Source organism: Prionailurus viverrinus, chromosome B3 (genome assembly GCF_022837055.1).
Source record: "Prionailurus viverrinus isolate Anna chromosome B3, UM_Priviv_1.0, whole genome shotgun sequence".
Taxonomy (NCBI): Eukaryota; Metazoa; Chordata; class Mammalia; order Carnivora; family Felidae; genus Prionailurus; species Prionailurus viverrinus.
Genome location: NC_062566.1, coordinates 113,483,661 through 113,500,124, shown reverse-complemented (window position 1 = coordinate 113,500,124; position 16,464 = coordinate 113,483,661). Strand labels below are relative to the sequence as shown.

Sequence of the window (16,464 nt, the reverse complement as noted above, 5' to 3'; positions counted from 1 at the left end):
CCTTGTTCCAATCTGCTCTGAGGAGGAGCTCTCAAGCTCCGGGAAGGCCCTGAGGACCCAGCAGCTTCTGAGCCCTGCAGGCTCCTGTGGTTCCTGAGGCCTCAGGGTCCCTCTGGCAGGATGCTTTGGGAGCCACATTATTGCACATCCCTCACCTGGGTCTAGAGAAGGTCTAAAGTGGATGTAAATGGAGATTCCAGAGTCAAATGTAACCAACTTTTACACAAACAGTTAAAAGGTTCCCTTTGTCATAAACCAAGATTTTTTTTTTTTTTTTTTTTTTAAAGTAGGAGAAGAGACAACAGGCTAGAAGGTGAGGAGGAGGAGATGGCATTCCCTTAGCCAGCAGTGTTCCCTGCTGCACTCACGGGGACCCTCTCAGCCTTCTGTCTGCTTTGGAGGTGACCTGCCTTACCCTTCTCAGGTGACGGCCAAAGTGCTGTCACAACAGCATCCCGACATCCATACGTGTTTACCGTCCCTGGCTCCAAGGAACCTCTGTGTCGATTTGAAATTCAGAGCAGGCTCGGGTTTGCGTTTGCCATCTGCGAGCCCACAGGCCCTGGGGCCCTGGCTGCCCGGCCACACGCCCCTCGCCGGGGCCACGGAGCTCCCCGCCACACGCCTACTGCGGATGCGAGGCCCACGGAGGCCCGTGCGGCTTCCGCCTCATCAAAAGCCCGCAGGTAGCGCCCCTCCTTGAGGACACCAGCCGGGAGGAAGATGCCAACATCTTGCATTAAGCCTCTACGGCTTGCAGCAGAAGGGCTGTCCTGACAGGCAGGCCGCAAGGACTTGCTGGTATTAGGGAGACCATCTGTCCTGCTCCGCTGGAGTCGTCAGAGCGTGGGGAGGCAGCCCGTGTGTCGGCATGTGATCCGTGTCGATGGCTCAGGAATGCGGGCAGACACCAGCCTTTGTGGGGAGGCAGCCTGGGCTCGGCCGCCACAGGGCCCGGCAGCCGTGGGTGGGACTTGGGGGGCAGTCCCGGGCTGCCCCAGGTGGCCTCCTCTGTCGTCAGGACCATGGTGCTGGCGGGGAGTGGGGTTTTTCTCCTCGAGGCCGGCCGGAAGCAGGAAAACCACGCAGCTGTCCGCATTCTCCATCTTGCCAGGGCGTCTGGGCAGCCCCTCAGGTCTCAGTTTACCTATTTTTTTTTTTCATAAAGTAGGATTCTCACGGCTTAGAAAAATCTAGCTTTTAGTTTGTTCCCGGAGGAAAGCAAACTCTATGCCAAAGGAAGGCTTTCTGTGCCCTCTGCTGGTCAACAGAGACTCAGGAACAATGGATGCAACTTGACTTGGTTCCCCAGTTGGGCAGAAATCCCTTGGGGCCTACAAACGGCCACCTCCACCAGCACCACCGCAGCTGAGTTATGTTCACTGGGCAGTGGCTGAGGTGCCCCAGATTATTATGGCGATATGTGAGTCACCCCTGTTCCGATTAATCATGTGTTTGGTTAGTGGTGAGTCCTTCTGGGTCTCGTGAACCTTCCCAGGTCCTCCCAGGACCCGGGGCCATGGCTGGCGATGGGAGCTCTCCAGGCAAACCTGGAGACTCCCCTGTGCTCTCTTTAATTGCTTCTCCCTTCAGCTGACACTGTGTGGAACGGGGATAATCAATCTGCAGGTTAGAAGAACAACCACGTTCTCTCAGGAGATGTTACAGCTCATAAAAAATGTACGGGGAACGCTCTTTGCTGTGGGTTTTGAGTTTTAACTCTTGCCCTGCCGTGCGGCAGAGGGTGTCGAGCCAGGGAGGACACAGGTTTGCGAAGAGGGGATGGGGAGGGGGCAAAAGTGGACAAGGGGCTCCTGTCACCCTTCTGGGAAAATGCACAGAGAAGGGAGAAGGACGACGAAGTCAGATAATGCACTCCAAGTGATTGCTTCAGAGCCCCGAGGCCCTGGCCTCGTGGATGGGAGCCCGCGTGCATTCCACAGGCCCCGAGCAAGCAGCTGTCTCCAGGGGCCCACCCTGTCTGAATGGAGCCCCGGGCTCAGCGCAGGGTGCCCCAGAGAGCACACATTCTCACTCCGCACTGGCTGCAGCAAAATGCACTGGCCGTGCCCCCTCCGGGCCCTGATGATGAAGCCCCTCCCTCATCTCACCAAAAAAAAAAAAAAAAAAAAAAAAAAAAAAAGATATAAAGGGACTTGAACTTACATCACATTATCACAGACATCATTTTTCCTTAAAGGATCCGGGGTGACATTGTGAGAGTGATTTCTACGTCTCTTTGGGGCTCCTCTGTTCTGCACCCTGAAGTTCTGGTACCGATTCAACCACTTGCCTACTTAACTGGCACTCCAGGTGCCGGGCCAAAATGTGATGATCTAAGCACCCCTCTAGCTAGAGAGATGCCGGGGAGCACAGGTAGACAAAATGCAGATGCCCTTTGCAATGTATCCAGTCGAGTTCTGGTTGGTCTCTTTGCCTCGCATCCTCTGACGCCTGTTGCCCGGGCTGTTTGATCGATCCTGGGGTGAAGAGATGACCCCCCCAAGGTGGCCAACACAACGGGCTGGCAGGATCTCTGAGTTATGCCCCTTATGCAGCTCTAGGGGGCCCCGTTCACATGGCTGGGGGTGCATCTGCAGGGTGCCATGGCTGTGCTGGACAGCTGTGAGTCCTTGGGCCCTGGGTCATGGTGGGTGCGAAGCCAAAATCTGTGGCCCAAAGGGGAGGGGAGAAACCACCTGGTTATGGATGACCGAAGAGTCCTAAGTAGTTGTGTGATTTCAAACTGAACTTTCCTCCATACATCCAATTATGCTGAATATCATAAAAGTGGAACTTGGGCCTCCAGAGAGGATTTTATAAGCTCTTGGGCTGTACTTTTTATCTCCGGCTGTTCTATTTTCTTTATCCTCTCTCCTGTCATGGATCAGAGGGGACCCTCTTTAAGTGTGGATTTATGCATTCATGCTGGGGGTGTAGATTAGTCACCGGCACACTCAAAAGCCCCCCCCCCCCCCCCCCCCAGTCTTTCACCTAGGGTTGAATGCAGCCTCCTGGCCCAGGGGGAAAGGAGCTGGCGGAGGCGTGAGAGGTAACGGCAGGATGAGGTGCTGAGCACCTGCCGGGGACACGCTCCTCCATGTACTCCTGGCCCTAAATGTAATGCGTTTTCGTTACACTAGTCTGAACTGATATGTGGCCCTGGCTACACTCAGACTGGGCAGGAGGTGCTGAGCCAGTAGATGCTCCCGCTCAGAATGGCCAGGACGTTCTGTGGTCGTTCTTCCAAGTCTCCGTAATGGTGCAGGTGGCAGGGGGTCATAAGGCCACTCATGGGCTAAGAAATAGGTAAAGGAGACCTCTATACCATTTTATGTTGGGGACCTGCGTGGGACAGAGATGACAAAGAGAAATAGTCTCCCAGGGGTGGTTCATGGGGACCAAGCTCCGGGTGGGTCCTGGGGCTGAGCCAGGGCACAGAGAGGCTGTCTGAGGGCACCATGCTGGCCATAGAGGGCGTGGCTTCCTAATCAGGACCCACCTCCATTTATGGCCTGGGAGGCTGGTCTGAACCCACCGTAATGAGGACTTTTAGAAGTCAAGCTTTCTGTTCCAAATGCTTGACTAGGAATTGAAGCGAAGCTCTGAGGTGTGTTTAGAATAATGCCTCAGCATAAGGAAAGAAATCCTGTGTCCTGACCTAGAATCAGATATGCAGCCTTAGTCTGTTTTTACAACAGGCACCTGGCCGCCTAGAAAGGCATAGATACATACAGTTAACTGGCATCTGTGTGACATGGGAGACTCCCACGGCCACACCTTTGCTCGTTGGGTCTTCCTGTGTAGAATACTCTCCTTCCTTCTTTTTTGTCTATCAGTATCCTGTGTGTTTTTCAAAGACCAGCTTATGATTGGCCTACTCTGGCTTACATTCATTCCTCCCTTTTTTGAAAAAAACACTTCCAAAACAGTTCTTAGTGTTTATTCTCATTTACAGTCATTTAATGATTTAATAGTCTCTTGTGCTTTTTCGTCAAGGGCCTACAAGATCCCTGCGGGTGAGGATCATGCATCTTGACTTTTCTGCATTCCCCCGGCAGACTCTCGCAGGGCTTGATACAGCATACGTGTGGGATAAAGACTGCATGGTTGATTTATGGGGCTGATATGGTCTCTACTACCAAATAAATAACATGGACTTTGCACATTAACCCTGGAGCGAGCAGTCCTTTGCCCACAGTAGCTCAAGGACTTTTTAAAGTTAAAAAATAAGAAAAAAAATTAATAAAACCACCCTTGCTAGAAAATAGCAACGCTTGGAAGATGGGAATTAACCTAGCATATAAAAAAGAGGCTGGTGCCAAGAGAAAAACCCTGAGATGTCCATCTGAGAAGCCACCAGTTTGCTAATATCACTCAGGGGTCTTACACCAGTCACCTTTTCCATAGGCTTCTGTGTCTACATCTGATACAGCAGAAGCCTGAATAAACCACAAGTTCCCAGACTTTTCATGACAACAAACCCTTTCCCTTTGAATGCTCTCCCTTCCCCCCCCCCCTCCATGGACCTCATGTTTTGAAAGTTTTGGTTTTTTTCTTCCACTGAACAGCTATGATTAATACATCAATACATTTCCCCTCATCTTGCTTGATTAGCCGGAGACCAACGGAAATGATCAGATGTTCTCACTGGTGGCAGGTGACCAGAGCAAACATGACATGGAGTTGATAGAATTCCCCCCCAAAAGGAAAAGCATATTTTAATTAGTTTTTACAGATATGTCGCCAGGTATTGAGTGGTATTTACTTTGGCTTTTTGAAGTTCTGAAGTGAGCTCAGGGATGTCGCTTGTTTTCCGGTTAGCTTGTCGAGTATTCAGGACCCCAGACTGAGAAGTTTTGAAGGAGAGGTTCTCTGAGGTGCCTTTCCACTCTGAAGCTCCACGGTTTTCTGGTTTTAGTTAACGCACGGTGTCATAAAACCCATTTGATCATTTACTTATTATTGCGGGCATGTTTCCGATAACTTGAACAAATGTTTGCATTTAAAGAACAAAAATGTTGGTTTTGGAAAGTGCTAGCATGGTGATACCAAAGTGACGCATCAAGCTTGTCCTTCTCCATTTCAACCTTAGACAGATTAGCTGGACTTTGAGTTTGAACCATCACATTTCATTGAGAAAGGGAGGCAGAAAGAGAGACTGATTCTGCAAATTTCTTTGTACACACCGCGCCCAACTTCGAGAGAGTTACCTGAGGTTTTCGGAGCTGAATTCGGACTCCAGGAATCTTAGGAACTGGTCCCGCCCCACCTGGTCCTTCAATACCTCGTCGAAAGAGAAGCCCCATCTCTTGACTCGCTGCTGGCTGGGCTCTTTGCTTTTGGGGAGAACAAAGGTTTAAAAAATGATCAATGCCAGGCAAATACCTGTGTCCTGTTCCCTCTAACAACTCAAATCTGTTTTGCTGACACATGGCGAAGGGCGATGTCTCAAATTTAAGTGATAGATTCTCTAAAACCTGTACAAAGTCCGGTTGCAGACTTTTACTCAACATCAGCCAACAGTAGAATGTCTCTTGAGAGAAGGCATTTGAAAGGGGCAACATTTAGGTGAGGCTCACCAGGATATCCGCCAAGGGGCTCCTGCCTGCAGGAAATGAAACAACCCCATTTATTTGGCTTCTCTGGACCATGGCGGTCAGAGCCCAACTCTCAACTCCACCATTTTTAGTCTTATTTAGATCCAAGTGACATACCCTTGGTCAGAAATGCATCGGGATAAACCCTCATCACTTGCCTGGAAGCAGAATGTTGTGTTCATTTAACAACCACCTGCTTCGTGTTTATTGATGTTTTGGGCATTGTTTCGAGCGTCTTAACTCTGCTAACTCACAGAGTCCTCACTACTGCTCTGTGACAAATGTACTGGTACTGTCCCCATTATACAGATAGAGAAACTGAGGTCTAGCGGTCATTTGCCCAGGGACACACACTAGGAAGTGATGGAGTCAAGATGAGTCTGGATGGTGTGGCTCCAGAGTGCAGCTCTTAACCTCGCTGTGCTGACTCACGCCCATGTGACCCTCCTCAAACCACGTGATCTTCCTCAGACCATTTCCTTCAGCTCTGTCTTTCCATTTGCAGTTCACTTGTGTATTTATCCGCCTGACCCTTCAGGCAGCAATAGGGTCCTAGTTCGCAAGCCGCGTGCTAAAACCGCCCACGCAAGGAGCGGTCTGTGGGCCAGCAGTGGAATCTCAGGCCGCACCTCCAGGCGTGTGGATTCAGAATCCCCAGCCCAACAAGATCTCTGGGTGATTTAAGCGCTCATTCAACTTTAAGGAGCAGGGCACCTGGGCGGCTCCCTCAGTTGAGCGTCCAACTTCAGCTCAGGTCATGATCTTGCAGTTCATGAGTTCGAGCCCCACATCCGGCTCGCTGATGTCCGCACAGACCCTGCTACGGATCCTCTGTCTCCCCCTCTGTCTCTGCTCCTCTCCCACTCACACATGCTCTCTCTCTCTCTCTCTCTTCCTCTCAAAAATAAAAATTAAAAAAAACACCAAACTTTGAGGAGTATTGATCTAGCGAACTGAATTTTAAATTATATTTCAAATTTAAATCATTAAAGTTCACACTTCAGTGGCCACTTGTAGCTATGACTACTGTATCGGAGGGTGTAGCTCTGGACCGAAGTGATTCAAGCCCAACCCTTCTATTTCTGCACTGCTGGGCATAATCACCAGCAGGAGCATCTTCCAACTCTGAGATTGTATGCTTGGGGCTTGGGAGAATCTTGTGCACAACTCTGTACCGCCAGGCTTAGCCCAGCAGGGTCACAGTGGAAGGACCAAGCCCATCCGGTCAAGCCTGGGGACTTCTGTGAAACATCTCTTCCAAAGTTCCAGGCCGGGCCTTTTACAACAAGACAAGAAGACAGAGCCTGGATTGTCTCGAACTCAAGCCACAGAACCCATCACACTTGCTAGCTTGCCAGGGGACAGAAACTACTGTTTATGGAGAAGTCCCCTGAGGTTGAGGCTAGCAGCAGATGTGAGTCTCAGAGAACCGAGGCACGTTGCCTCTTTCTGCCGGGGTCCTGCTGTGAGCTGGAACGGGCTCCACCATTTGCTCTTTGCCTGCCAAACTTGTAGCGCTGGTGGAAGCTTCACCCTGATGGAAAGCTGTTCCCCAGGAGCTGGGTGTAGAAAGTCACTCCATTTTTGTAGTGACTGCCTCATGTATACACATGGCTAGTGTCACCATTTTCTGGTACCCAAGCAGCGGGTCCACATTCATCCTACCAGGTTACTTGGTGGTATCATGGGTGGGAGAAAGGTCGTTTTGGGGGCAGGCTAGGAAGCTTGGACTGTCATGTTAGATGCGTCATCAGAGACATAGGACAGAGATGAGGACATCCAGAGAGCTGCAAGGTCAGACTTCAGCAGAAATAAGGTGGTCTATAGAGAGGGCACCCGAATACCGTAGTTTCCTAGGGTGGCCATAAGAAAGTACCAATAAACTGGGTGCCTTAAAATAACAGAAATTTAGGGGCGCCTGGGTGGCGCAGTCGGTTAAGCGTCCGACTTCAGCCAGGTCACGATCTCGCGGTCCGTGAGTTGGAGCCCTGCGTCAGGCTCTGGGCTGATGGCTCGGAGCCTGGAGCCTGTTTCCGATTCTGTGTCTCCCTCTCTCTCTGCCCCTCCCCCGTTCATGCTCTGTCTCTCTCTGTCCCAAAAATAAATAAACGTTGAAAAAAAAAATAACAGAAATTTATTCTCTCATACTTCTGGAGGCTCGGAGTCTAAAATCAAAGGTGTTGGCAGGGTCAGGCTTTCTCTCTGACGGCTCTAGAGGAGAATTTGTTTCGTGCTTTTCTCTCAGCTTCTTTTTTTTTTTTTTTTTTTTTTTTTTTTTTTTTTTAATTTTTTTTTTTTCAACGTTTGTTTATTTTTGGGACAGAGAGAGACAGAGCATGAACGGGGGAGGGGCAGAGAGAGAGGGAGACACAGAATCGGAAACAGGCTCCAGGCTCTGAGCCATCAGCCCAGAGCCTGACGCGGGGCTCGAACTCACGGACCGCGAGATCATGACCTGGCTGAAGTCGGACGCTTAACCGACTGCGCCACCCAGGTGCCCCTTTTCTCTCAGCTTCTGATGTTGCCAGAAACACTTGGGGATTCTTGCCTCCGTCACTCCAATCGCTGCCTCCGTCTTCTCGTGGTCTCCCTGTGTGTTTATCTTCACGTGGCATGCACTCTGTGCATGTGTGTCTGTGTCTGTTTTCTCTTGCTGTAAAGATACCAGGCATCCTGGATTAGGAGCCCACCTACTCCAGTTTGAGCTCCTTTTAACTGCCTGCATCTGAAATAGCCTTATTTTCAAATAAAATCATATTCGGAGGTTCTGGGACGGGTATGCATTTTGGGGTGACAGTATTCAACATCTGGGTTCCCTCAACTATCCATTATTCACAATCCTCCTTCTGCATGTGGAGGCTCCACATCTGCTCCTTTCTCCCCTAGTACATGTGGTTATTGGGATCTGTTCTATTAAGAGCTTCTTGGCTCAGCTTCTTTCAATGTGTGTTTCTTGCATCACTTGGGTATTTCCAAGCATCATCCTCTTTAAGGTTCAAGATCAGATTCGAACATGTTGCTACCACTGAATGGGCTCTAGTTATAAAATAATTTTGAAAATTGGAACATCTCCAGGTGACTGGAAAAATAGCTTTCCCTCGGCCCACCTCAAACGAGTAATTCATGGAACTCACAGCCCCTTTGTTTCCAACCATTGTTTTGAGATGCTTCCTTATGACATACATTTGCATCATCATTTAGCCTTTCAAGGGTATGTCACTGTGTCTCCAGCTACCTTGTGAGCCCTTTGAGGGCAGAGACCATGTCTCCTGCATCTTTGTATTCACCCATAGCATTTTCACACAGCAAGTGTTCAACACTACGTGGAAATCAATAAGAAAATGTGTATAGTGATGTGAGTGATGTGTCCTTATCCTGATGGGATTTTCTAATTGCTAGCTGGATGTCTTTTCTTTAATTGGTGATCTGTGCCCACTGATTCTTACCAAATTCTTAACATCCCACTGGGCAGCCCAAACCAATACAGAGCAAAGACAGGTGGCTCTCCAAGGGAGTCCATCTTTCATTCCAGCTGATCGCCCAACCTAAGAGCATGGTAGAGATCTCCCACATTGAGAACGAGAAAGCCAGGTTCAGAGGAAGCAGCCATCTACATTCAATCTCAATATATGCCAGGGAGGTGGATATTTGTATTTAGGTGTCCAGCGATCAAGAGAGGTTAGATTTCCCAAAGCCACACAGTCTGGAATCGGTACATGGGCCTTCCTGTTTCCAAAGCCTGTTCTTTTTTTCCTACTACCTTGCCTTCCACTACATTTCCCTCATTTGAGGTCTAAACTAAGATTTGGGGAAATACATAAGCCATCTTGAAAAGACTTTTGAGTCTTTAGAAAAATTACGAAACAAAGGACAGTTCCTTAAAGAGCAAATATCCAAGGATGCCATTTTAGGGCCAAGGCTATTGGAAGAGTGATGGCAATTTTATTTTATGCTCCTAGAGCAGCCTGAGGGTCCTGAGTACTCTGATGGGGAGTGGTCCAGGTATGTATTATTCTGTGACAAGTCATCCTAAAACTCTGGCTTAAAACAGTGATTGATTATTCTTTCTCCCTGTCCCCTGGGTTGACTGGGGTTCAGCCAGGTGATTTGCACGTGGGGTCTCTCAAGTAGTTATAGTTGGAAGTTGGGGGTGGGGTCATTGAAAGGCTCAATTGGGCTGCACATTCAAGATAACTCATCACATGGCAGTTGATACTGGTTGTTGGCTAGGAGCTCAGCTGGGGCTGTTGATGACATGACCTCTTCAATGGCCTGGCATTCTCACAGCATGGCCAATGGGTTCTAAGAAGGAGTATCTCAGGAGCAAATGTTTTGAATGACTGTGATAGGAGACACGGAGCTACTTTATGACCTGTTCTCAGAATGTTACTTCTGCCACACTCTATTGGTCAAATTAGGCACCAACACCAGCCCAGGTGAAAAAGTAGGGACCTATCCCATCTTGATGTAAGAAGTGACCCATGCATAAGATGAAGAAAGGCATGGATGGGGCCATATTTGGAGGCTGGCCACCACGGAGAAGAAACTTGACTAATACCCTGGACTAATAGTTCTATCAGACTTGCTGGGCACAGGAAGCTTGGGGACAGTTGCTGCTACTCAGCAGGTCAGGCAGGCTGGTAGTGGATACTATGGCCAAGCAGGATAAACCAGTTTCCTTGTAGCTCTTCACTCATGCCCAGCAGAGAGAGAAAGCTAAACCGATGCGGAGAGAGTGAATTATGAACCACAATTCTGGCAATGCCACGTTTTTGTTAGATCCACTATCTGGTTAATGACATGACCAGAAATATTTCTGAGAGACCTCCCTGAGACACTCTCCTGATGGTATTTAGACTATAGAGTTCTCGGGGCACCTGGGTGGTTCAGTTGGTTAAGCGTCCGACTTTGGCTCAGGTCATGATCTCTCAGTTTGTGAGTTTGAGCCCCGCATTGGGATCTGTGCTGATGGCTCAGAGCCTGGAGCCTGCCTCTGATTCTGTGTCTCCCTCTCTCTCTGCCCCTCCCCCTCTTATGCTCTGTCTCTTTCTCTCTCTCTCAAAAATAAATAAACATTAAAAAAAAATTAGACTACAGGGTTCTCTCCAACTGCAACCCGGCAACTTTTGGCTGATTTTTCCTCCATGATGAGCCCTGGCTACCACTCTTTTCTTTAAACTTGATTTCTCAGAATTTCCATCAGATGGACTTGAGGTGTAGCTTGCTCATCCTTAAAAGGGTAGTCTTTAATTGCCCTCTGAATAGATGCTTTCTCATCCTTGGATTTCTAGATCTAATAGCTTGCCTGAGAAGGAAAAAGGATTAAAGCACAATTTTCTATTATTCATGCCCTATCCTACATCATCTTGCCCCTTATTTTGTTAAGTCCTGTTGCTGTCTTCCACTGGGCCGTCTGTAACCTCCACTTGGCAGAGACAGTATGCTGAACTCTGTAGAATGCAGACTTTGTCTGTCCTGGATACTGTAATGAGCCTGCCTGCAGCCCTTTGCCCAGGCCCAGTGGAAATCAAAGCCTGCCTCAGACTAACTTGAGCTCCCAAGGAGAGTCCTGCTTTCTTACCTGCTGCCTTCACTCTTCCATAAGCCTCTACCCATCTTCACCCCAAAACTCCTTCCCATGAGATGTTCGGGGGGGTAGAAGCCTTTGCTGAGATTCAAGGGTCTTGAGAAGGGGGTACATATTGCACCAGCCAGCAGCAGACATTAAAAAACATCACATACTTGATATTCCTTGGACGCTGTGGTCTTAGGGCTCTTCCTGGCCCTGCACAGAGGCCTGGTCTCTCCCATCACTCTACGCTTCCCTGCTTTTCACTGTGCTTAGGTCTCCCCTCTCAGGAACAAAAAATACAACAAATACGTTCTTCTCATTGCCTTAAGTCACAAGCCCTGCCCCTTGTTGTTTGAGTCTCTGCCAACAACTCTGCCCTCAGAGCCTGATTTTATGCCCAAATGACTTATCAATGTCCTTTGCCAGAGGAGAAGGAATCCTCGGTCTGGGAGATGGGAGGGCATGTTTAAGGCACCTTGCTACATTTGAGTCTTGACAGAACTTCTTATTTGGAATTGAGCACACAGTAAGTTCTCAATTCATATTTATTGAATTAAGCTGAAACTGAGAAAAAAATGACCTTTGATTATTCTACGGGTTATCTTAAGGCTTTGTGTCATGAGCAGGAACCATCTCTAGGCTGAAGCAGGAGGTTGGCACTGATCCCAGACTCTGTGCTTCCCCAAAGGTAGGTTCCTAACCACTGCCTGCATCTATCTGAGTGGGTAGGAATGTCCTGCTGGGATAAGAAAGGGCCTCACAGCTTCCCTTTGTTTTCACTTGTATCTAAATCACTTGACTCTGCTTGAATGTACACAGAATGCCTTAGGTGTCTTAGGCATTCTGATTAGAGTAGAAACCTAAGCGATAAGACCAGAACCAGAGTACTAGTTGTAGGAGCAGATAGCATTCCCTTGGGGACAAAGTGCTGACAGGGTGGGATAAACTAACAGGTCAGGTGACCACCACTTCCCCGAATGATCACATACTTTGTTGCTGTCTTTACAGAAAGAAGGGGGAAATCCCAGTGTCCTTATGGTGAATTATGTTTATGTACCTACCTCCCCAATTCCCAAATACCAATGAAATGATCAGAGAAATAGTCACTCCTTCATCTGTCTTCCATCCAACTTCTGTGTTTTGGATGCCTACTATGTGTCAGACATAGTCCTAGTTAAGTCCTAACTAGAAAGAGAACCAGGGGGAGGATGTGGTGGAGAAGAGCTGGATGGATGGGGTGATCACTCGGGGTGACTGATCACAGAAGACCTTTCTGATGAAGGGACACCCATGCTGACTGAGAAGTGAAACCAGCCATGAGAGGTTCTGAGGAAGTGGTCCAGGCAGAAGGGACAGGCAAGAGTCTGGAGTTCAGTAAAATATAATTAAAAAGAAAACAAACAAATCCGCAGTATGTAGAGGCACAGACGTTGGCTATCAGCGGGTGATAAAACTGAGGAATTTTTGGAAGGTATGAAGCAGATGGACTGAACTGGTGTCACCTGATTGGGAACCACTTACGATGCCAGGGCCATCTGAAAAGAAATTAGCTACATCCCCAACAGACGCCTGGGAAACCCCCAAGCTCTGAGCAGCAGGACTGGAAGCAGAGGCAGCTGGTGGGCACTGGCCAGGGGACTTAGGGAAGACACTCAGAAATATGGAACAAAGGGTCCCTATGGAGGAGAGGGTCTCCTCAGCACATGGGGAGTATTTCCTGGCCGGGTCTTAATATGGGTAACAAAACCAGAGAGTAGTGCCTCTGTAATTGAGGGGCGAAGAGCTAAGAATAGAGGGAAAAAGCATCTCAGCAAAGCAGGGAGACTTCTAAAGACACTCCTGCTTTCCCCCTACTTTTCATTGGCCTCTGCAATCTAACCGGATTGTTCCCTAAGACCCCTCAGCAGAAGGGAGAAGAGTGGACCTACTGGGAACACCATGGAGAGGAAACTGCAGAATTTCAGAAACGCCATCAGGATCTGAGACAGAGCGGAGCACCTGGCTTGTGCAGATGTCACGCTAAGGGAAATTGGAGCTTTACCACCCGTGTCGCTCTGAGAGGGGACCCGGTCTTTCAGTCTGCTCTTGGCCCACATGGCCAGGGCTCAGAGGGGTCCGTGGTGACTGACCTACGGCTCCTCACTAACACTCTCAGGTGAAGCCCTATAGTCATGTGAACTGCTCAGAGGAGAGCCTGCAGGGGGTGGGTGGGGCGGGGGGGGGGGTGGAGCGAGGTGGGGACTCACCACACGGGACTTCCACCACACGGGAAGTTCTCAAACTGCTGGGCCACAGAATCGTCTAGAACACTTGCTAAAAATAAACCCAGAACCACCCTGGGGCATCTGTCTTCTTAATGAGCATTCCAGGTGCTTCTGCTATACCCTGTGCTTTGAGAACCACCGACCCCACAGCTGCCGAGGAAGTCCTCACCAGCTACTATCTGGTCTGTCTGGATCAGGGCTACACTTTAGAATCACTCGGACACATTAAAAACAAACAACAAACCAATGCCCCACTGCCGGAAATTAATTGGGTTCGGGAGGGGATTGGGCAATGTGGTTTTTGTTTGTTTGTTTTGTTTTGTTTTGAAACAAACTCTCCAGGTGTTTTTACTATATGGCCAGAGTTGATAGGCAACTCTGGTTTTCACTTAGGAAAACCAGCAGTCCCCCAAATTTCTGGGTATATGAAAAGACAGACTGATCTGCTCTGAACAGTTAGAGTCACAGTGATGGATTGTGTGATAAATAACCACCCCCCCCCCCCCCCCCCCCCCGTGAAACAGACTAAGTGTCAGAAATAGAGGGGAAGTATGAAACCAACCAACCAACCAACCAACCAACAAAACAAAACCCAAACCAGTATCACACCCTCAGGGGGATTTAAGAGGATAAATATCAAAAGAATAGAATAGGTATTAAGAAACAGGAGTCCAAGAAGTATTAAGAATTCTTGGAAATGGAAAGCATGATCGTCAACTAGCTCTCCCAAGACTCAGGAGGAAAAGACAAACTCATTAAAGTATAAAACCACAGAACGGACACCCTGAAAACCAAACTGGTGGCTCTGAAGAGTAATTCAAGGAATTCTACCCTTGAACATAGACTAGAAAGACTACAGGATGGGAGTTGTAGAAGGGAAAAAATAAAGAGATATGGCTGCCCCATCTCAGAGGCTCAGAATTTCTACAAAAGGATTTCCTGGAAAGAGAGGATAGGACAGAAAAGAGAGTAGTGATTAAAAAATAAATAAATAAAAGGAGAGAAAATACCTTGAGTTAAAAAAAGACTAGAAGAGGGGCGCCTGGGTGGCGCAGTCGGTGAAGCGTCCGACTTCAGCCAGGTCACGATCTCGCGGACCGTGAGTTCGAGCCCCGCGTCGGGCTCTGGGCTGATGGCTCGGAGCCTGGAGCCTGTTTCCGATTCTGTGTCTCCCTCTCTCTCTGCCCCTCCCCCGTTCATGCTCTGTCTCTCTCTGTCCCAAAAATAAATAAACGTTGAAAAAAAAAAAAAAAAAGACTAGAAGAGATTAGAATTAGAATTTCTGGCAGTGGATCAGATTAGAAGGGGTGACCTAGGGCACGTCAGAACTATTAGAAAGAAGATACTCAACTACAAACTTCTTTTAACGCTGACAGCGAAATAAATGTCAGTCACAAAATGTTTGTTTACAATGTATCAGGTTAAGACACCTATCAAGAAGAATGGGATTTGGAAGAGGCAAAGGGAAATTTATTTTTTTTTAATTAAAAAAAATTAATTTTTATTTTTGAGAGAGAGATAGAGCATGAGTGGGGGGGGGGGGGAGGCGGCCAGAGAGAGAGGAGACACAAAATCCTAAGCAGGTTCTTGGCTCTGAGCTGTCAGAACAGAGCCCAAAGCAGGGCTCGAACCCACGAACCCTGAGATCATGACCTGACCCGAAGCCAGACCCTTAACCGACTGAACCACCCAGGCGCCCCTTCTATTTTTTACTTTACACACTTTAATGTTATTTGTATGAATTGATGCCATTTTTAATTAAAAATTTAAAAGTAAATATGACTGGAGTAGAAACTAGAGTGACAAAAGCTAACACAAAATTTGATTCATAAAGCAAAAATCAGGGAAGAGGAAAAGAAACAAAAAGAACAAGATCCAGAAAGCATAAAATATCAGGTAAAAGATCAAATATATATGATCCAAGCAAATGTAATCATTTGATATCCCAATGTCCAAAGCAAAACACAGAGACAAGTGAGCACAGAACCCAAAACAGTCAAGTCACAAGAGGAAAATGAATACCAAATGACCATGAGACAGGATTCGCAAAGAAATGAAAAAGCAATGAGATTTTTATTTTAGCTTAACACACTTGCAAAGGTGACAAAGATTGATAATGCCTGGGATGGTGAGGAGGTGGGAAGTGGACACTTTTAAGCTCTGGGCATGGGAAAGGTTTGTTAGAATTTTGCTCGAGAGGAATTCGGCTGCGTGAACTAAAACCAAAATATATCTTCCGGTCCTAGCAGTTTCACTCCTGGAAATTTATCCTAAAGTAATAATTGGACTTGTGTGTGAGGATGTTCCTTGCATCGTTGTTTACAGCAGCAAAAAAAAAAAAAAAAAAAAGATAATAACTTTAATATTTATGACCTAGGGGTTGGTTAAATACATTACACTCTACTCATACAAGGGCGCACTCACTATGTAGTTATTAAAGAGTATAAGGTGGAGTTATATGCATTTACAGAGAAAGATCACCATGATATATTCATTTAAAAATTATGGGACAATGTACATGTAATGAATCCATTTATGCAAAAGAATATGATACTATATATACATAAAAATCTAAATCAAAGGTTTCAGACCCTAAATCAAAGGTTTCCAAACTTCCTGAGTCCATGGCACTTTTAGTGTGTCAGCAACTTTTTCACGGTGCCCCTGGGCCAAACAAAAAAAAGTACGTAACAGCTTTGTTTATTAAACAGTCAGGTCCAAAGGACTTAATATATATTTATGTCCTAAAAACTTAGTAGCTGTAAAGTACCTATACATTGAAAGAAAAAATAATGTTTTCTTAAACAACCACAATTCTTAAATAGCCACAATGTGTGCCTGATGGACACTGCACGTTATCTCAAACTCTGGAATCCGACTGGACCCCACCATACTCATTTTCTGTTCCATTTTGGTTTTTTGCAAAGTACTTGCTTTTTATCGTAGCAACTGCCCTGACAACCCAGATTTGCAAAGATACGACAGCGCTGAAAGGAATGTAATGTGAAATGTTGGAAATGGCGAAGTA

General features: G+C 47.4%; 1 protein-coding gene across 13 annotated transcripts in view; it reads right to left on the bottom strand.

The window, feature by feature from the left end:
- The window catches only part of RGS6 (regulator of G protein signaling 6), a 629,079-nt gene that overhangs the window by 76,968 nt on the left and 535,647 nt on the right, over nt 1-16,464 (bottom strand). For all 13 annotated transcript variants that reach the window (XM_047862117.1, XM_047862126.1, XM_047862124.1 and 10 more), the window contains one exon: nt 5,214-5,339. In XM_047862117.1, the coding sequence (XP_047718073.1) occupies nt 5,214-5,339 (126 nt within the window). The remainder of the gene's footprint in view (nt 1-5,213; nt 5,340-16,464) is intronic.